Below are 20,369 nucleotides of genomic sequence, written 5' to 3' on the forward strand. Positions count from 1 at the left end.
TAACAAATACTTTCTAAAAGTCTCGTATAGATAAGGTCATGCATGCTTTAACGCATGCTAAACTGATTAAGTTAAATCCAGGGTGAGCCTAGGCTTTAATTCAGAGAAATAGTTCTCAGAGTCAGGATTCTATCTGTGTGTCCCAAAACAAGAAATCTGTAGACAGTTTGCTAGGGGTCAACAGTCACCAAGAGGAGAATAACTCAGAAAAGGATTCTGGATGACTTTTTCTGTTATTGATTGAACAATGTTTTCCACTGTTCAATTACTTTTAAAATATATTTTGGAAATTTAATGTTTCATGAGTTTTGGATGAAATTGTCCTTTATGAGAGTGATTTGTCTCTTTGGGTGATAGATTCTTACATTTGGGTTTGTGCCTGCTTTTAATTCAAACTCTTTTGGATTAAATTTGGGGCAATTATTATTGTTAAATTAGTTTAGAACCTTTTGCTTAGTATCCTGAGTCAATTGCAGACTTTCCTTCTCAAAGTGGTGAATAAGCTGACCATCTGCATGAGAAGAGATGCCTGACATTCCTATTGAAATATTGCATTTTGTTTGTTTTTCACTTTTCACATAGCCTTTTTTGCTGCGTAAGCAGTCACTGCTCTGTCTGCTGGATATTTCTTGGCTCTTGATGCTCTAAGTATTCAGGCTACTACTGGTATGGTGGTATGGTTTTTGTATTGTGTGGGGGCAGGAGAGGAATTCTTTAAGCATTAGACTTTTTCCTCACAATTATTTTGTGGAAGACTTTAGAATAAAATTACCAGACTGGTGAGAACTCTTCTGATTTGTCCAGTTCTTCTCAGGAGGCCTGTGGCATTTCTGTAGTCCTCCACTAAAGGAGCAAATTCAGAAATCCTATCTGAGTGGATAGGATGAACTTTCAGAATATGTTCTTTCAAGTTTTAAATCTTTTTTTTGAGAGCATAGACTCCTGGCAACCATATCCTAATATTAAAATATTATCTGAAACTGATTAAACAGCTTACCTCTTACATACTGTGTAGTAGTAATCCAATGATAAAAACAGTTGACAATTCTCCAGCTAAGTGAGTTTGCTTTGAATTGATTTACTTTACTGCCTGAGCGTAAACATCCTGCTCATGAGAGAAGGTGGAAAAGTGACCTGTGTTTGACTGAATACTTTGTCTTTCCCAACCGTCTGAACTATGTGGGCTATGAAATGGCATGTTTATTCCTGCAGAGATTGTAACTTTTGAGCTGGTGGTCACGCCTTTCTGGAGGTTAAGGGATAGTCTGAAGATTGAAAAGTCCAAAATTTTAATTCCTTTCAACTGTTAGCTCTTATTTCAGGCCTACCAGCTTTAATAATATCCCATGAAAAAACTATCAGCTTAAAAGCTGATCAATATCTTTATTTTTCTAGATTTTTCTGTATTTAAAGTCTATGAGTGGGAGAGCTGATTTTTTTGGGAGGAAGAGAGGTGTTTGAAACTGAACTGTAAAACATACGTGGCAATGTACCGAGGCAATTTTAGATTAATTTAAGGATTGCAGGAATTTGGTTTGCTTTTGTTTTTCACCTGCACTTCACCCCATTTCTTTTTGCCATCAAAGTGGAAGAATCCTGCTGAATCCTCAATCTGCCTACCTGCACTATCTTCCTGACATGCTATCACGACCACCATAGCACTAGTGGCTGGGTAGTTGGTGTTACTACTGGTGCCTGTTCCTGCTGCTTATCTTGATATGGTTCTTATATGGCCCCTCTCACCATAGTATCTGAGTATCTAACAGTCTTTAATGTATTTATCCTCACAACATCCCTATGAGGTAGGAAAGTGCTGTTATTCCCATTTTACAGATCAGGAACTGAAGCACAGAGAGCTAAGTGACTTGCCCAAGATCACACAAAGTCTGTGTGAGTGCAAGGAATTAAACCTGGGTTTCCTGAGTGCCCTAAGTACTAGACTGCCTGCTGATACTGATAGAGGACCTGCTATACAGAAGCCGAAGTGTTCCTCCTCTTGCTATCATGAGTGGGAGGTGACACGCAACCTGAAGTATGGGAAGAGAAGGAAAAGGCTGAAGTGAAAGGGCATGGAAGGAGTTGTGTAACCTATGGAAAGGGGCAGAAAGATTCACAAAAACAAGATGAACAGAAAAAAGTAAGTGGATGGAGATGTGTATGAAACTTAGATTGAAGCTGTGGTGCTTCTGATTGGACTGATAGCTGGAGAAACTCAAATAATCCGCCCCCCCCCCCCGATACAACCTGAGAAAGTCAGAAGAGATCACTTGACTTCCTAGCCTGACAGAAATGAAATCGAACAACTGCCTTGCTCTAGGACCCTACAGTAACGATTATTTTGGTGAAGAAACAGTTTTCAAGTTCCCAAGGAGCTGTAAACTACTTAGTATTTTCTTTAAAATTATGAGAGATACCTTGACTGCTTGCTGTTTAATTTCAATAAATGACGTGGATACATACTATATTTAGACCTTTTAATCTCACTTCTGGGTCTAAAGTGCTAGAAATGTGCAGGATTTTAAAATCATCTTGTTATGACATCCAAACGTTGGTCTCATCCTATATCCTGATTTCATACTTTAAAAGGAACAGATAGTACTGTGTGTGGGTGTGAAGTGTGTTGTTCACAGCTTCAAAATGGGAAAGGCTTCAACTGTTGCCCTGGCAACTATGGCAACTAGCATGTGACATGGCATCTGTGTAATTCTACTGTATGTGCAGAGTAATTGCAAAAATTCTGAAATGGGCCTCAGAATTACTGGTTCTGACTCTTTCCCCGGATCCTTTTTTTAAAGAAGGAATTTACAGTATTCTTTCCTTTCTCGGGTCTAAGGTTACTTGGTGTGTTGTCACTTCTTTGTAAAAGGAAGTGAAGAGGCCTTGGGGAAGGCTGGAAAGAGGAAGAGGTTAAAAAAACAAATACTTTTCAGGTTAAAGGAAGTCTTTAGTGTTTTTAAAAAAAAGATTAAGTAATCTTAGCCTCAAAAATATGGAAAGTTATTACCACTCTTTAAAAAATTATTCAGGACAAGGCAGCAAACACATTTTTTTAGATTTTGTGAAAGATGGATAGCATCTAAGTGCTGTTCATCTACCATGTAATAAAGAATGGGATTTAGCTGCAGCAGTGAGACACTGGGATTTAGAACACCCGAATGCTGTTCCTGGCACTACCATAGGCTCGCTCTGTGCCCTTGAACAAGTCATTTAACCCATTTGTGCCTTGTCTTCCCCATCTATAAAATGAATACTTACAGCACTTCCCTGAAGGCTTTATTAATGTAGCTACAGTGGTGTCAGAAACTCTGAGTGGCACTATATGCATATATTATTTTTTTATTTATATTTTATTGTTGTGAATCCCCTACATGAGAAGATCCCATTACTAGAATGATAATTTAATTTACTTTTCAATTCAGGTACTATTAATTATTTTACTGATGGTGTATAATAAAGATTGGGGTATAGATAAGGGCCAGCTGGAGGCTGTGCTGGTGGTTGGGACGGTTTGGGAGTTTTGGGCGTTTTTTTAAAGATTTTTTTACTTATTTTGTTTGTTTTTAATGTGTGTCATGCCCACAGTGCTAAATAGGCACAAATGATAAACTGAAGCAAGTGGCTAAGTTGAAGCAGTTCCTTTGATCTGAAAGAAGGACGTTTGCTTTGTTTTTCTTTCATAGATTAAACATAACTAAATAGACTGTCAGTGAGAAATATGTATGTACTGTATACATACTATGCATAGAATGTTTGTTTTTAAATCCAACATAAAGTTTAAAGTCCCAGCAAAGAGAAATCTTGTGTTCAATTGTGAAGGTTTTTCAGCCTTTATAAGGCACTCATTCAAAACCTCATAGTCCATAGTTACTTTAATTTTCAATTACATATCCCTAAGGACAGGAGATATTTCATTGCCTTGTTTCCAGCTTGGTGCGTCTCTTCTGCCCCCTTTGTCCATAATGAACAATAGTAACATTGCTACAATGGGACATAGGCACATGCTTAACTACTTATCTGAGTTGGGACCTTTGACAAAAGCTAGTGTAGGCAACATGGTAATTCAGCCTTATGTAACTAAGCTCCTATCTGCACTTGTGTTAAAAACAGTGTTTCCTGATGCTTTTTAGAGTCTTGACTTACAGCCACTTCAGGGAAGGCCAGTTGGGGCTCCCTACGTATGGCTTTGTTGTTGAGAAAATGGGACTGGGACTCAGGAGATCAATTGTCCTGTTCTTTGCTGTGTTGTGGACTATGCCGCCTTGGCAAATCACTTAGGGGTTGGGGGGAGATGATTAACCCTTTGTTTCCAGGTTTGAATCACATAAATGCACAGCTTCTGATTCTGGTCTACTTTCACTAGTGGTTGGGTACACCAGTGTAACTGTTTTGACTCATGGTGTATCCTGGAGTCAGGCCTGTTATGGCTGAGCACTATCACTTTTCTCTTTAAAAAGGGAAGTGTTCTGGTACTGATTACTATGAAATATTACAGCTGTGCAGAGGACAGAGACTCCATTTTTGCAAAGGATTTTGAAATGTTGTCATTGTTCAGAATCAGAATGAAAACCAACATTTTTCAATTTTCTGCAAAGGAAAAATCTAAAATTTTTATATGTATACATGTATTTTACACACACACACACACACACACGTACGTTTTGGGTTGAATGAAATATTTGGTTTGACAAAAATGAAACATTTCATTTCAATTTTGACTTTTATTTTAATATATAACACAAAATAAAATTTCAAAACAAAGTCATTTTAAACTAAAACATCTAAACATTTTTTTCTGAAAATGTCATAATGGGATAAGGTTGAAACGCTTTTCAAATTTTCCTCCAAAATGAAATTGCAGTGAAATCAGCCCAATTTTTGAAGCATGTCCATTTTGACAGAACCAGATATTCCAACAGAGCATGAATCTTTTAAAGTTTCTCTGACCAGCTCTAAAAATCAGGTGTATTTGACACACAAGAAATTAGTCTAGTAGTTGAAACCTTGGAGTATATGCACAATTCTGTCACGGTGGGAGATAGAAGAAATGTTCTAAACTCTGAACTATTTAATTATAGTAACTTTAATCAATGTTAAGCATAAAGACATTATTCTGAAATTCTCTTCTCTCAGTCGATCACAGACTCTTTCCCTATTTATATCATGAGTAACTTAGAATTTAATACTGAACAGACTATTTCCTACATGAGCCTATTGCTCTTCTCTAGGATTCAAGCACTAGTTTAGTGGACTACTACAGAGTAGGTTTTAAACAGTTTATTTTTATAAAATATATTTTACATTAATTCTTCTTTGAGTGTTTGCTTTTGTCCATTCTATGCTAGGTGTGTGCACGCTGTGTGCACAGTTGCCAAAGATTTTTCCCTCAGTGGTATCTGTTGGGCTGGCTCTAGTGCCCTCTGGAGTCACACACACATGTGCTGGTATAAAGGTTGCCACTGCCCCCTCCCCCTCTTAGTTCCTTCCTACCACCCATGACAATTGCTGGACAACCCCTCTTGCTGTAGCAAGGCTTCTTTCTCAGTCATTTGGACTTTGTTCATATTTTGTACAGTTATTGTGGTTAGTGTATATAGTTTTTAGAGCTAGTCTATATAGTAGTGTTCGTAGTTGTCCCTGTTTTTGAGGGACTTTTCATCCCAGGGGCTGGGCATGTCCCGTGCAGCAAGCCGATGGCAATTAGTGACCTGTAAACTAGCTGTCTAAAGTGTCTGGGGGGATTCTCACGTTAAAGAGAAGTGTCAGATCTGTAGTGACTTCAAACTCCCTATAAGAAAAGATAGAGACTTTCGGCTGAAGGCCATTCTTCTGGAGATGGCCCTCAGACCAACCTTGGAGCCGATGGCAATATACCATTTTTGACTTTTCAGATCCATTCCTCCTCTTGTTTTTGGACCACCTGTCGCCCTCCAGTCCAGTGTGTCCATATATAACATCAGACCTTTGGGTACTGAGTACAGTTACAGTCAGTTGTGCCCTCCAATTTTCATCCACCCCTCCATCCATTTAGTTGGGATTGGTCCTGCTCTGGGCAGGGGGTTGGACTAGATGGCCTCCAGAGGTCCCTTCCAACTCTGTTATTCTATGATTCTATGATCCTATGCCCCACTCCTGTCCCTCCTCAGGGACCTTTCGAATGAGCAGCTTCTCATCCAGGAGGCCCAAGCCCTCCTATGTGTGGGGGCCGTAGAGGGGGTTCCTCGAAACTTGAGAGGGAAGGGGTTTTACTCCTGATATTTCCTAATCCTGAAGACCAAGGGGGGGTCTATGGCCCATCCTGGACATGCATCGCCACAACAAATATCTAAAAAAAAAATTGAGGTTCCTCATAGTCTCCCAAGCCTCCATCATTCCCCCCTGGATCCAGGAGACTGATACACCACCCTTAACTTAAAGGACGATTATTTCCACATCACTGTTTTCTGTGGTCACAGAAGATTCCTCAGATTTGTAGTTGGTCAACGTCACTACCAATTCAATGCTCTCCCTTTCGACCTATCAGCAGCCCCACAGGTCTTCACAAAGCATATGGCAGTGGTAGCAGCCTTCCTCGGGTGTCGAGGTGTGCAAGTCTACCCGTACCTCGACTACTGGCTGATCAAAGGTCGGTCCCGGGTTCAGGTGCAGGACAGCATCGGTACAGTATGGGCCACCTTCCAGGCACTGGGTCTGTTGATAAATGAGCAGAAGTCAACCCTGGTCCTGGTTCAGAGAATAGAGTTCATCAGGGCAGTGCTCGACTCAACCCAGGCCAAAGCCTCCCTACGGGAAGCCCGAAGCAAGCTATGTCGGATGTGATTTCCAAGGTCGCAATTCAAATAATGACGACTGCTCAGGTCTGCCTCAAATTGTTGGGACACATGGTGGCAGATGTGGCTGGCATCGGCCTACTCCCCAAGCAGACACACCTGGACTCAATACTCTCAATTCTGCCTCCGGTCCTTGCTTTGCTGACCTGGTGGAAAGACCCAGGATCTGTATCGGAGGAGTACCCTTTGCTGCCTCTCAGCCATCGATAACACTAGTCTTGTATGTGGGGATGTGTCAGACCTTGGGTAGGGAGCCCACCTTGGCAACCTTAGGACTCAGGGCCTCTGGTTCCAGGAAGAACACTTCCTGCATATAAAAGTCAGGGAACTCAGAGAAGTATGCTTGGCTTGCCAGGTGTTCCTTCCCCAGATCTCAGGCAAAGTGATGCAGGTCATGACGGACAATACTGCATCAATGTTTTACATCAACAAGCAGCGAGGCACTCAATTTTCAGCCCAGTGGCAGGAGGCCCTTTGGCTGTGGGACTTCTGTATGGATCACATCATACACATTGAGGCATCACATCTTTTGGGAGCCTGAAACACACTGGCAGATCACCTCGGCAGATCCTTTTCCTCTCACCACAAGTGATCTCTTCACCAGAGGTCATCAATGTCATCTTCCAGAGGTAGGGGCCTCTCCAGGTGGATTAGTTCACCACCAGACAGAACAGGAAATGCCATCAGTTCGGCTTGCTGAACGGGCACAGCATGAGCTCCCTCTTTTATGCCTTCCTGCTCTCATGGACAGGAGACCTGTACGCCTTCTCAGGAATAACGCTTGGTTCACAAGGTCCTCCTAAAAATCAAATGGGACAAGGTAAAAGGTATCCTGGTAGCACCAGGATAGACACACCAGTACGCTTTGGTACGCATTTGGTACGCTTCTGGACCTGTGAGTGGCAACTCCACTCGCATTCCCACACCGCCTAGACTTGATTTCACAAGACTATGGCCAGTTGCTTCACCCAAAACTCACTTCTCTGCACTTGAATGCATTGTTGCTACGTGGCTGAACCCTGAAGAACAGGCCTGCTTGTTCAGGTTCAACAGGTCTTGCTAGGTAGTAGGAAGCCTTCCACCAGGGCTGTCTGCCTGGTGGAAGTGCAAACATTTCACTTATTGGAGTCTCTCTCCATTCTGATGCTTCGTCAGCAGCATTCCTCATGCAGGTAACAGTCCAGGACATCTGGAGAGCCACAAACTCGTCACTGGTTCATACCTTCGCTTCCCACTAGGCCATCACCCAACAGGCCTGTGACGATGCCAGTTTCGGGAAAGCAATGTTGCAGTCGGCGCGACCATGTACTCCAAGCCCACTTCCGGGGGTACCGCTTGTGAGTCACCTAGCATGGAATGGACATGAGCGAGCACTCGAGAAAAAATGGTTACTAATTAATATGCAAACTAGATACCATTAATTGGGTTTGAATAGAGACTGAGAGTGGCTGGGTCATTACACATTGTGATACGGCATGGCCAGAGGGCAGCAGGAGGGTGTTAGAAGGGAGCTTTATTCCCTGTAGAGGGAAGAAAGTTTGCTATAAATTAATTAAAGCACCTGAAGCCAGTCGCATGATAAAAACTCCCTACTTCAATCAGACAAGAGGAGGAGTTGAAGCAGAGTGGATTGGTGCTGGAGCAGAGAGCAGGTTGGAGGAGTTGAAACAGAGTGGATTGGCGTTGGAGCAGAGAGCAGATTGGAGGGAAGCAGAGGAGAGTTTGGAGAATTGCTGTGGTGTGCGAAGAAGACCAAGACCCTAGGTAAAGGGACACCTGGTTTGTGCAGAAGGAGGGCAGGAAGCCCCACAAGCTGAAGGGCAGGAGAGGGAAGTAGCCCAGGGGAAGGAACCGCTAGTTCTAGTGATTTACTACTGTCCCTCGGGCCCCTGGGCTGGGACACGGAGTAGAGGGAGGGTCCGGGTCCCTCCCTCTCCACTCCCCTCCTCTAGGACACTAGTGGGGCAGTTAATACCCCAGTTCAGGGGCAAGAAACGGTGCCCTGAACCACCCCCCCAGAAGAGAAAGCGTGAGACCCATCATGGTAGTGCCTGCAATTTGCCACAACATATTGAATCTATTTCCCCATGTTAAGTATCCTCACACCTTCTTGTCAACTGTCTAAATGGGCCATCTTGATTATCGCTACAAAAGTTTTTCTCCTGCTGATAATAGCTCATTGTATTTAATTAGCCTCTTACTCCACCTTTTCATGTTCTCTGTATGTATGTATATATATCTTCTTACTATATGTTCTATTCTATGCATTCTGATGAAGTGAGCTGTAGCCCACGAAAGCTTATCCTCAAATAAATTAGTTATTCTCTAAGGTGCCACAAGTACTCCTGTTCTTTTGTAACTGGTGTTCTTCGAGATGTGTTGCTCAAGTCCATTCCATGACCCACCCTCCTACCTCTCTGTTGGAGTTACCAGCAAGAAGGAACTGAGGGGGTGTGGGGCCGGTGGCACTCTTTATACAGGCGCATACGTGCATGACTCTAGAGGGCACTAAATCTGGTCCTATGGATACCACTGAGAGAAAAAATTCCGGCAACTGTGTACACGGCGCACACACACCTAGCATGGACTGGACATAAGCAACACATTTCAAAGAACAACAGTTATGAAAGGTTAGCAACCATTTTTTCTTTCCATATTTATATTAAACAAAATGGATCTAGGCAGCAAAAATCCTCTTTCCCTTGAAAGCCCTGCGAAGCTACAGTGAAAATAAAATAAAGTGCTTATTTTAGTTGGTGATCTATTACTTGTCAAATTTGTTTGCTGTAGGGACCCTAGTAACAGTTTGGGGTGCAGAGTAGATCATTTTTATTATTCCATTTGTACGTGGCTGGTTTTACAGTATTGCTTTTTTCTTCCTTTGGTTGTTTAATATTTGTGTTAAAAGACGTAGCAGACTTCTTAAATTACTCTTCAGGTGGGAGAGGAAGGTGCATATTTGTCATGGATTTGATTTAATTCCAGAAATATCTTGCTCTTATTGGGCATATCCTGTGATGTATTCTCACAGCTGTGGCTTTGATTCACAGTGACTTTTAGCTAAAATTGTATTTTGACAGGAGTGATTCCCACTGGTAAGACATGTAAACTTCCCACCCAAAACTCTAAATGATCCTAGCATCTATGACAGACCAGGAAGGGAGAGATACTCATCCTTTAAACTGTGACAGATCAAGCCTTGATAGACAGGGAAGCTTTGACTGAGGTCAGGTAACTTTTTAATGGCAGTTGTGTTGTACTTATTCAATTTCAGTTCAGCGGTTAGCTTAAACTGGACTGTTCGGTGTGAAACCCATGGCCACTCTCATCTTTTAATACAGGAGAGTGGCCTGCAGCAACGACTGGTGGCAGCATATGATGCTGCATTCAATCTAACCAGCTCCTGTATTAGAGATAAGGGCAGCTGCAGTCTGTTCCATTTTATGCATTTAAATGCAGACTTTGGTCTTGTGGAAGACTGCCAAAGCAGCCTTTATCAGGGTAAATTGTGGCTGCCTTTGATTCATCATTTACCTATTATTACATTAACAAAAATTGAGGCAGCAAGTCTATGCAAGAAAGGGGAAACTGAGGTCAAAATTGTTATGCTGTCCCATGCTGTGAGGGATGGTAAAATACATTATAAAGGGTATGCGGAGCATGTAATCTGACATCCACTGCCATGGTATTAAGGCATGGTATTCTAACTAAGCTTCATGAAAGCAGTTTGAATACACAGAGACCTTTGGGAACATACGTTTATACTGTGTAAATCCATGAAGAGAGACCTTAGAAATGCTCCTATCAGAGCACTCTCACAAAATGTCTTCTTAGTGCTATGATTTCATATTGGAAATAGTCTAGGATTTCTGTGCATTTATATGTTTTGTATGGACATGAAAGATGGTGATTAATGGTTGATTAAACCAAGAGCATCTGATGCGTCACAACTGTAAACTAATATGGGACAATTGATGTGCAACGCCAAATGTCAAAGATGGTTAGAACTTTTTTCTGTGTAAAGAATTAAGTATGTTGTTTTGTTTAATAGGCATTAGATTATAGTAAAGTTACTGATGTGTAGTTGGTTGCATATAGAAAGTTGTCTAATTCTGGGAATATTCTTATCGAGCTCTCTTCTAAACACAGTACTTGATCACATGCCCTTTGGTTGATGCCAAGGTATTGTGGATTACTCTGTGTTTAGCTTAACCAAAAAATTGGGCTGTGGTCTTCTTATGCTAAAAATACATTTAACACTCTGTGGGGGCAGTTCACTTTTAACTATAAACCAAATTTTATATTTAATCCAGGTATTCTTTGCTTTTTAAGTAAGTGGCAATCACAACTTTTTTATCCACTTTTCAGAAGAGGCGACGGCGGATCGACCGAAGTATGATTGGAGAGCCAACAAACTTTGTTCACACAGCTCATGTAGGATCAGGAGACTTATTCAGTGGAATGAATTCGGTAAGTGTATATGAATGAAGAAAACCCTGTATCATCTTAGACTGCATCCATACAAATACTAGAACAAAGACTGGAGAAATTATAGTTAGAAAACTGATTCACCCCTGTGTTACATCTATTTTACTATTGATTTCAATGGAGTTACCTCATTGTAAAACTGGAGAATAACACAGTGCTTAAAATATTCTAAATCAAAATGTAAAATTAGTAAACGTTAATGTACTGTTTACTGATATTATCATCTTGCAATTTTGGGTGCCATATAAATTATAAGGTAGTCACTGAGTAAGCCTCTTTTTCTTTCCTAATAGAAATGAGCCATTTGTGTATTCCCATAAGCTTGTATTGCAAAATAGGCTAGGAAGAACTAGAAAAAGACTATCCTTAAGACCAACAGACAATGCATATATGAAAAAGGGATAAAAATGTTTCCATAGTATTTCACATTTTTGGTATTTCTCTTCATTAGTTTATTGATCTTTTATGCAAATGTTATTAGTCTTGTTGTTTTATTAAGAATTCACATTTTTCCACCTGAAGCTATAATCCTATTTGTGACATTAGTTATTCTCACAGCAAACTGTTGTGATATCACAAGCAGAGACTTGCAGCTTCCTATGGAGGAAAAGCATAACAACAATGAATATATGTACTACCAAGAGGCCAAGTGCTTGTTCTCATGCACATAACCTTGAAAACAAAGATGGAGAAATGTGTTAAGAATTATTATATAAAGGCAGACTTCTATACAGAATATTTTTTCAGTGTTTTCTATGAAATGTTAACCAGTCTTTAAGATGTGATTCACCTCATTAAAGTTTTAATGCCAGGCAAGGGATGTGTACTGATAGGAAGATACCTTTATGTCCTTTGAAATTTGATACATTTATATGCCTCTAATGGTACTCTTGGAAGGAAAGAGATTTGATTGGGAACAGTGAGTTTTAGTGAATGGGGAGGAAGGACTCTAGGGAAGAAGTATAAGAATTTAAGGCATGTGGGAATCTTTGAGCAGAGCTATGGAAATCAATCACTTTCTGTTGTTAGGTAAGCAAAAGATGACATTTGTAGCTTCCTGGAAAGGAAGCAGCTTGTTTGCCTTCCCAGCTGTAGTAGAGGCACTTCGTATTACTTGATAGCAGCTAGGGGGAGGGCAAAAGGAGATGGTTCGACATTGCAAACACAATACCAAGGCTTCTTGAAACAGTGTATTGGCTAGGGCACAATTTTACTAAAACAGTTGTACACATACCATTATAAATGGATGTATAGCTTGATAAATATATAATTAGCTTTTTCTGCATTTTAATGCAGTGTTTTTAGTTTCATTAAAAACAGTTTATCTGCCTGCTCATTAGAAACATAAATTTTCTCTTTAATTTCAATTTATAGTTCTTTTGAAGGATTAAGAACCTTTGAATCAGTATTTAGTTGTTCCCTCTCCTTTGGGATGCTTTTCTTTTCCCACAGCCACCAACCAGAAGGTTATGGTGACAAAGGACTCCTTTTTCTTCCTTCCACTTTCAGCCCTCATCCCTCTTATAGACTTTAGACGTGTAGACTTTGAGGCCAGAATGTACCATCAGGATCATCTATTCTGACCTCCTGCACATCACATGCCACAGAAGTTCACCCATCCACTCTGGCTGAGTTACTGAAATCCTAAATCTTGATTTAAAGACTTCAAGTTACAAAGAATCCACTATTTACTGTAGTTTAGACCAGCAAGTGGCCCGTGCCCTATGCTGCAGAGGAAGGGGAAAACTTCCCAGGGTCTCTACCAATCTGACCTGGGGGGGAAATTCCTGCCTGACCCCAAATATGGTGATCAATTGGACCCTGGACATTTGGGCCAGTCCCACCAGCCAGATGCCTGGGAAAAATTTTCTGCAGTAGGTCAGAGCCCTCCCGATCTAGTGTCCCATCACTGGCCATTGGAGACATTTGGTTATAGTAGTTGCAGATGGGCCATATGCCCTTGTAGGCAATCTCATCATATCATCCCCTCCATAAATTTATCAAGCCCAGTCGTAAAACAACTTAGGTTTTTTGCCCCCACTGCTCCCCTTGGAAGGCTGTTCCAGAACTTTATTCTTCTAATGATTAGAAACCTTCATCTAATTTCAAGCCTAAACTTATTGATGGCCAGTTTATATCCTTTTGGTTTTTTGCCAACATTGGCTCTTAACTTAAATAACTCCTCTCCCTCGCTGGTGTTTATCCCTCTGATGTATTTATAGAGAGCAATCATATCTCCCCCTCAGCCTTCATTTTTGTTAGGCTAAACAAGCCAGGCTCCTTAAGTGTCCTCTTGCTATATAGGTTCTCCATTTCTCTGTTCATCCTAGTAGTCCTTCTCTGAACCTGTTCCTGTTTTGAATTCATCTGTTTTAAACATGGGAGTTCACACAGTTCTCCAGATGAGGAAAGACTACAAAGACCCTTTCTCTTTCTTCATTTTTAAACTACATATGATACTGCTCATCTTTCCCTCCAGATGGTCGTTATTTACCATCCCTGAACCTGCTTCTGCCTTCGTCTTGAACACTGACTGGTTGGCCTTCTTTCTATCCCCCCAGTCTCCTTCCTTTATTTTGAGTAAAATCACACATGTGACCAATATGATTCATCTCCCTCTTCTCTCCTCTGGTCCCCACGTCAGGATGGACTGACCCACTCAGCTTTGGTCATATTTTTTTTCCACTCTGGCCTTCGAGAAACACTGATTTCTCCATTCTTGATTCACCTATTTATATCATCTGGCATTGCCCATTCTTCTCTCTTGCTCAGCTGCTCACTCCTTCTGTATTCAGTTCCCTAGCCTCTGACTTCTTTCTCCTCCCAGCCCTCTTCTTCTTCTTACCCATCCTCCACAGTGTACATTACAAGGTCACAACCATAGATTCACCCTATCTGCCTCACTTAATGCTCTGCCCATTGCACCAACTATTCATCCAACTTTCCTGCTCTTGCCTTTGCTGTTGCTTTTGTTCTGCTGAACAACTTTGAAGGAATTCCTATTACCTCATCATATAACTTCCTTTCTTCATTCAGCTGTGCCCCATGCCTGCCCAGCAATATTTATCCATTCCTATGTTCCCAGTACCTGGCAACTCTTTGTCACTTTAGGGCAGGGTGCTGCCCCACAGTTTGAACTACTTGGATGTGAATGACAGTACACAACAAAGTACTGTGCTGTAACTCCCTTGTGTGGATGCTGCAGGCATGAACTTGTACTATAGTAGTGCAAATTAGGGACTATTGAGTTCACACCATCACACCCCCACAGTATGAACTGTGGGTCTAATTGTCTTTCTCTTCCTTCTCTGCATAGGATCTAGCTGTTTTCTCAAAGACAAAATTGACAGATTTAGTTGGTGCTCTCCATCCCTGCTCCTTTATCATTCCACATTACCTCCTTCCTCTTTTGACTCTGTCCTCTACCTCTGTGTCCCCTGTGAGGCGTCCCAGGTTTTCTTTGCTTCACCATCTACTGGTATTTCTTAGTACTTGAATCGCTTTATGAATCCCTTATTTCTTCTATGTGTAGTTCAAACTGTCTTCTCTTGCACTGAGCTTACACAACTCTGGTCTCATCTACAGCTCAGTCCATATTTCCCCCAATCCCTCTTTTGCACCCTAAGTTCTGCTGACTGCTTTCCCTTGTCCCTCTGTCTGTTACTCCCACTTGTCACTCCCTGCCTTTTTACCTAATGACCACCCTATTTGAGGGTGCCAAACACTGTCCCACATCTACATATTCCTCCTGAAAACTCATTTTGCTGAATAGTCTTCCACTGTTGTTATCTTCCATTTCAGTGCCATCTGCCCTGCTCCCTTATATGAAGAAAAATAAATAGAAATTACTAAAACACACCTGCAATACAACAGCTCATGTAATCTCTATTTGCTGTAATCTTCACCCTCTTTTTTTTCTTTCCTCTCCCCTCCTCTGCGCCCCCCCCCCCTCCATTGCCTGTTTTATCCCTCTGCGTGTTATGTCTCAGTTAGATAGTAAGCTCCTCAGGAGAGGAACCTTGTCTTACATGTACAGCATCATAGAGCCGCATAGTGCCTTTAAGAAATATGGCTTTAATTGTACTTCACTGCACTCATTCTAACGTTTTTTGTTAGACTCAGAAGGATGATACTTCCAAATGAGTATTACCAGTGCAACATTTTCATAGACCTGATTTTCAGTCAGCGTTCTTGACAGTTGCATATCGCTTACATAGATTTTCATACAGGATGTCCCATTGTTGAGTTATGGTGGTAAGCCTTAAAACTTGCTGATTTTTGCCTTCCATGAATAAATATGGTTACTTCAGCATCTGTACTGATACCCTAACAACTTCCCAACACTTGCTAACTGCAACACCTATGCCAGAGACACCCAACTATTGAGACAGTTTATTTTATTAACAACAGCACCTGGCAAGACTTCAGAGGTGGCCACTGTTGAAAGTTTACTCTTTGTTTGTTCAGCGGTGTGACTTGTTATTTGTATGCTGTTTTAAAATAAAGCAACGTATCAAAGTATTACAAGGCCACCAGGTGAGCATGCTGCCAGGGATATGCATAGGAAGACCTATACTGAAGACCTATGTTTGGTGGAATACTCTATTTCCAGGCTAGTTAAGGCACGGTTCATCAGAAATGAAAGAAGTATGCCATCCTTTTAAGTCTTTTGTAGTCACTTCTGCCCATACACTGAAAGTTTCTGAAGTGGGTGGACCACCTGCAATCCCTTTGCTCCTAAGCTCAAGAGAAGATGCTGTGGTGAAGAGTACTGTTTGGTGAAATGTGAAATTGAACAATTTATTTCCTTGGGTTGACTTGGAAAACAGCCGCCATGTTTTCTTCAGATGTTAATTTTGGTCCTGTTCACTGGCCTGGTATCAGAACTATGCTGTCTAAAATGTTGTTTAAACATGGTTGTTGCCAGCCGAGTTTTAGCACAGGATCATTTCACGCTGATTATGGGAACTGTCTACACATAGGAGAGAGCCATGTTAAATGTGGTTTTCAGCTGTGGGTGTCTACATTATAAAACATTTGTCTGTGTGAACCAAAAAAAACCCAAAAAACGCTATTGCCCTGTCTTAGCTTAGGGGTTGATTCACTAACATAGTTTTAACATGTTTTTTTACTGACGTTTTTGAGTTGTCTGTGGGAGGATATATCTGAAATGATTGTAAGAATCACACTTTGGGACAGGGCCTTATAGCTCTGAGCCCCATTTCAAAAGATGGAGACTGAAAGAAGTGTCTGTCTGTGTAATATATATGTGTGTGTCTGTGGTGTACATAAAGAGCTTTTTCCAACCATTCTTAACGTTGAAATGATCTGCCCTAAGGCAGTCATAGAGATGTGATTATTTTGATTTATACTGCATGAGCACATGAGAATTCTGGTCTCACTAGCTTTTTATGGATATAGGCTATGAAGCCTTTTTTAATTCACGTATTTATTTGTGTCAGCCTAAAAAGTACCTTCAAATAAATCCTTGCCAGAGAAGTTGATATGTTGAAGCGTCACTTAAATAAATCCTCTGTTTATTGAAGGAATAGGATCAGCTGAAGGAAAAATAAATCTGTGCTCCATACTACATCACCAGAAAAAAATCCTTCCGAAGGGTCTCTAGTAGTTTAGGAATCCCTAGGCAATGAACTGTTGGATAGGCTTATAAAACTATATCTATGGAATCTATACTACAGTGCAACTATTCTATATAAAAACATCATCTTTTTTTAACAGTACAGTATTGTTAACTTCATTCTTGCACAGCAAAGAATCCCTGCCTAATTCTAATCTGAAGCCAAATTTTTATCTTGATATACTGAAGCACTTGGATTAGAATTTGATTAGTTTTCTTGAGACTAATCAAGACTGGTTGATGAAAGACTGAATCAGCCAGTTTCCTTATGGACCAAGAAAAAAGAAATAATGAATACCAGTTCTTCCTTCATCTCTCTTGCTTGCCTAAGTGCAAGATGTGAAAATTCCAGCAAACCTACTTCCAGAAATGTCCTCAAACAAACATAATGCTGCTGTAACAGGGAGAGGGCACTTTAAAAAGCACCAGTTCACGTTTGATCTGCCTTATCATTTGCTATCACCATTCCTTTTCTGTTTCTATAGGTGAGTTCAATTCAGAACCAAATGCAGTCCAAGGGAGGCTATGGAGGTGGCATGTCTGCAAATGTTCAGATGCAACTTGTAGATACAAAAGCAGGATAACCTTGGGGAAACATTCCCAGTGAGTATTACAGTCCTTCCAATGTTGTGTTACACAGTCTAGTATAGCCTTTCTATCACTGATAGAGAATGCTAAAGGAGAACATCCTACAATGTAACCTAAACAATTCTCTATAAATAAATCTACCCTTATGATGCATTATTTTAAGCATGTATCTGGGTAGTGGGCTCCATACAAGGAAAATATTTATATAACCACATACTTTGTATTCTATGCTGAACGATATGTTTAATAATTCAGTATGGATTATAAAAATGTTTAATTAAACTGAATTTACACCCATCTATCAAGATGTTACTGTAGGGAGTTGGGGTTCTTTGTACGTTGGATGTCTTAGCAGGAGATGCAGGTTGCATACTAAATTTCAGTACAACTCTGAGTTGTATAATTAAATAGCATATTTAAGAGGAATGTTGCAGGAGTGCTGCATACTTAAATAAACATAATATGAAGGCTATTAAACAGATTAATGTTATATAGTGTTTAGAAAGCTGTCATGATCATATTTTCAAAAGTCTTGCTTTTGTTTAACTTCCATTTTCTCTTTGTTTCACAGGTTCTTGTGAATTTCTGTATCTTCTTTCCTGTGTTCCCCCTTTTGCCCTGGTGACTGCTTTCTGTGCTCATGACAAGAGAGAAGTGATGGCTCATTGTTCACCCCTTGTGATTATTCCAGTGAAAGTTGCTGTTCTGCTCTGATGATGTCATTTGTCAGACTGGTCCTACCGTGCCTTTCAGTGGCATGCACACATTTGGCCTCTGTCAAAACCATGGACATATAGCTGTTTAGGGTTTGGGGAGTTTTTGTTTGTTTGTTTTGTCGTTTTCCTTTTTTTACATTTTTCAATATTAAGCAAATTAATGCTCCAGTTTTAGCTTGGTCATCTCTTTCTTTTCTTCCTGAAAGTGCTAATGCCCAGCATTCTTCTTTTGCTGGGCCTCTTAATTTCCCCCTCCCCTGCTGTAATTTAGAAGGGAGTGAGTTTCTATTAATGTTTTTAATCTGTCCTTGTTTATATATGTTTTTGAAAGGTCTGGGACCTGCAAGCACAATGATCATTTCATACATTTGAAAATCAGCAGAGTAGATGACCGCATGCTTTGTGAAGTTGCTTTGTATGGTGGCCTGTTTGGTGCCAGAAAAAAAATGTTTGTCGCTGCGGACTGATGATACTGTTGCTGATTAAAAGTTTAGCTGTGGCACTGGCTCATGGCAGGCTCTGAAGGAGGACTTGTAACTTAGCTGCTTCAGAGTCATGTCTTAAGTTGTCAACCAACTGGTCTTGAAATAATAAAGAGTGAGCTTGCATTCATAAGGCATTTTGTTGTAAATGTTTAGTATATTTATTTTGAAAGAGCTGACCTCAAGATTGTAAACCAGTGTAGTACCGTATCTAAGTGTTGTGGTAGACCTTTTTGTCTGTTTAAAAAAGCATCATCATGTTTGGCTGCTTTCTTTTTCATTTTCCTTTTTAAATTTTGCTTAATTTTTAGGCTATATGGTCATTTCCAGTAGCAGCATGTCAAACTGCCTGCAATATTAGCTGAAGTTTAGTTGACCTCTCTAAGTAGTTGGCAGTTTCTGTGTACTAAATATTTAGGGGCCATGTAAGTTGCTAAGAGCAACATACTGATCTGGCAGAACAGATGCCAGGGAAAACAACATACAGGGTGACTTTTTACTATCTCAGTAAGAAGCCTTTTGCTCAGGTTCCAAAGCATGTTCCTCTTTCACATGTTGTGAAAATTGTATTTTACTATTGCACTGTTCTCAGATTTTTCTGTAAATGGTCCTTTCCTTTTTTTCCTTCCTTGTTGGTGATATGAAACAGAAGTCAACAGTTTGAATCCTAACTGACTTCAAAAAATTATGTTAAAAATCATCCTCAACTACATTCAACATTTTAACTAGCAAACTGGGCATAACTGAGCCTAATCAGATGAAAGCTAAAAAATATATACATAAAAACATAAATGCGATACACTTAACAATTATAGTTCTCTCCTTTCTAGCCCCTCTCCTAATTTCCATTTTGTGTTGAAACAGACCCCAGATTGGTATAAACACATACACATCTGCTTTTTTTCCTGGTACTAAACAAAAAGTCATATTCACACAGATATACTGGACATTGAGGCCATTGACTCTCGTCAGGAGTAGTAAAGTTGTAATCCAATGGTAGACGTTAATTATCTGGTTGGATAGCTCTGGTAAACTTGGATAGTCTTCACTGATGCAGGTACTGATTCATAATGACACAGGATTGAGATACGTTCAGTTGCCTAGTGTGCATAAATACACAACAACACGGTGATTTGGGGTCAGCATTTCAAATGCTTCTTTATCAATGGGCCTTTAAATACTCTAGGGTTACAAAATGATTTTCACTTTTTGTCATCACTCTGCGAATTAATTTTAGTGAGCAGGTTTACCTTGCACTTGTCAAATGTCTTCAGCTCAGTAGCCAGAAAAAAAATTGACATATTTTTATAACGAACATACTTTTTTTGTACATTGTGTTCATTCTTGAATAAAGTCAGTTCAGTGTTGACTTGTAGATATTAAAAGGAAAGTATTGACTTTGATTCAATAAATGTTTTCTTTCAGTTGCTGGTTTACCTTTTTCTTTTTCAGAAATAATATAACAGTAATACTTACATTAGAAAAACACTTGTGTGCTTTAGACAATTTCATGGTTAGACTATCTGAGTATCAACCCTTTTACTATAACAGAGAAGGCTAGTACTGTTCAGGTTTAATATTTCTGATTTCTCATGCCATGTCACCTTTTTTTTGCTAAATGGAGTTTTGA

The 20,369-nt window shown here is 40.2% G+C and overlaps 1 protein-coding gene across 2 annotated transcripts in view; it reads left to right on the top strand.

Annotated features, from left to right (window-relative positions):
- CDC42SE2 (CDC42 small effector 2) overlaps positions 1–20,163 on the top strand; it is a 115,805-nt gene extending 95,642 nt beyond the window's left edge. For both annotated transcript variants that reach the window (XM_048850939.2, XM_048850940.2), the window contains exons 3-5: positions 11,196–11,297; positions 17,439–17,556; positions 18,113–20,163. In XM_048850939.2, the coding sequence (XP_048706896.1) occupies positions 11,196–11,297; positions 17,439–17,537 (201 nt within the window). In that variant the 3' untranslated portion in view covers positions 17,538–17,556; positions 18,113–20,163. The remainder of the gene's footprint in view (positions 1–11,195; positions 11,298–17,438; positions 17,557–18,112) is intronic.
- The last annotated feature ends 206 nt before the right edge of the window (positions 20,164–20,369 follow it).

Source organism: Caretta caretta, chromosome 5 (genome assembly GCF_965140235.1).
Source record: "Caretta caretta isolate rCarCar2 chromosome 5, rCarCar1.hap1, whole genome shotgun sequence".
NCBI classification, from domain to species: domain Eukaryota; kingdom Metazoa; phylum Chordata; order Testudines; family Cheloniidae; genus Caretta; species Caretta caretta.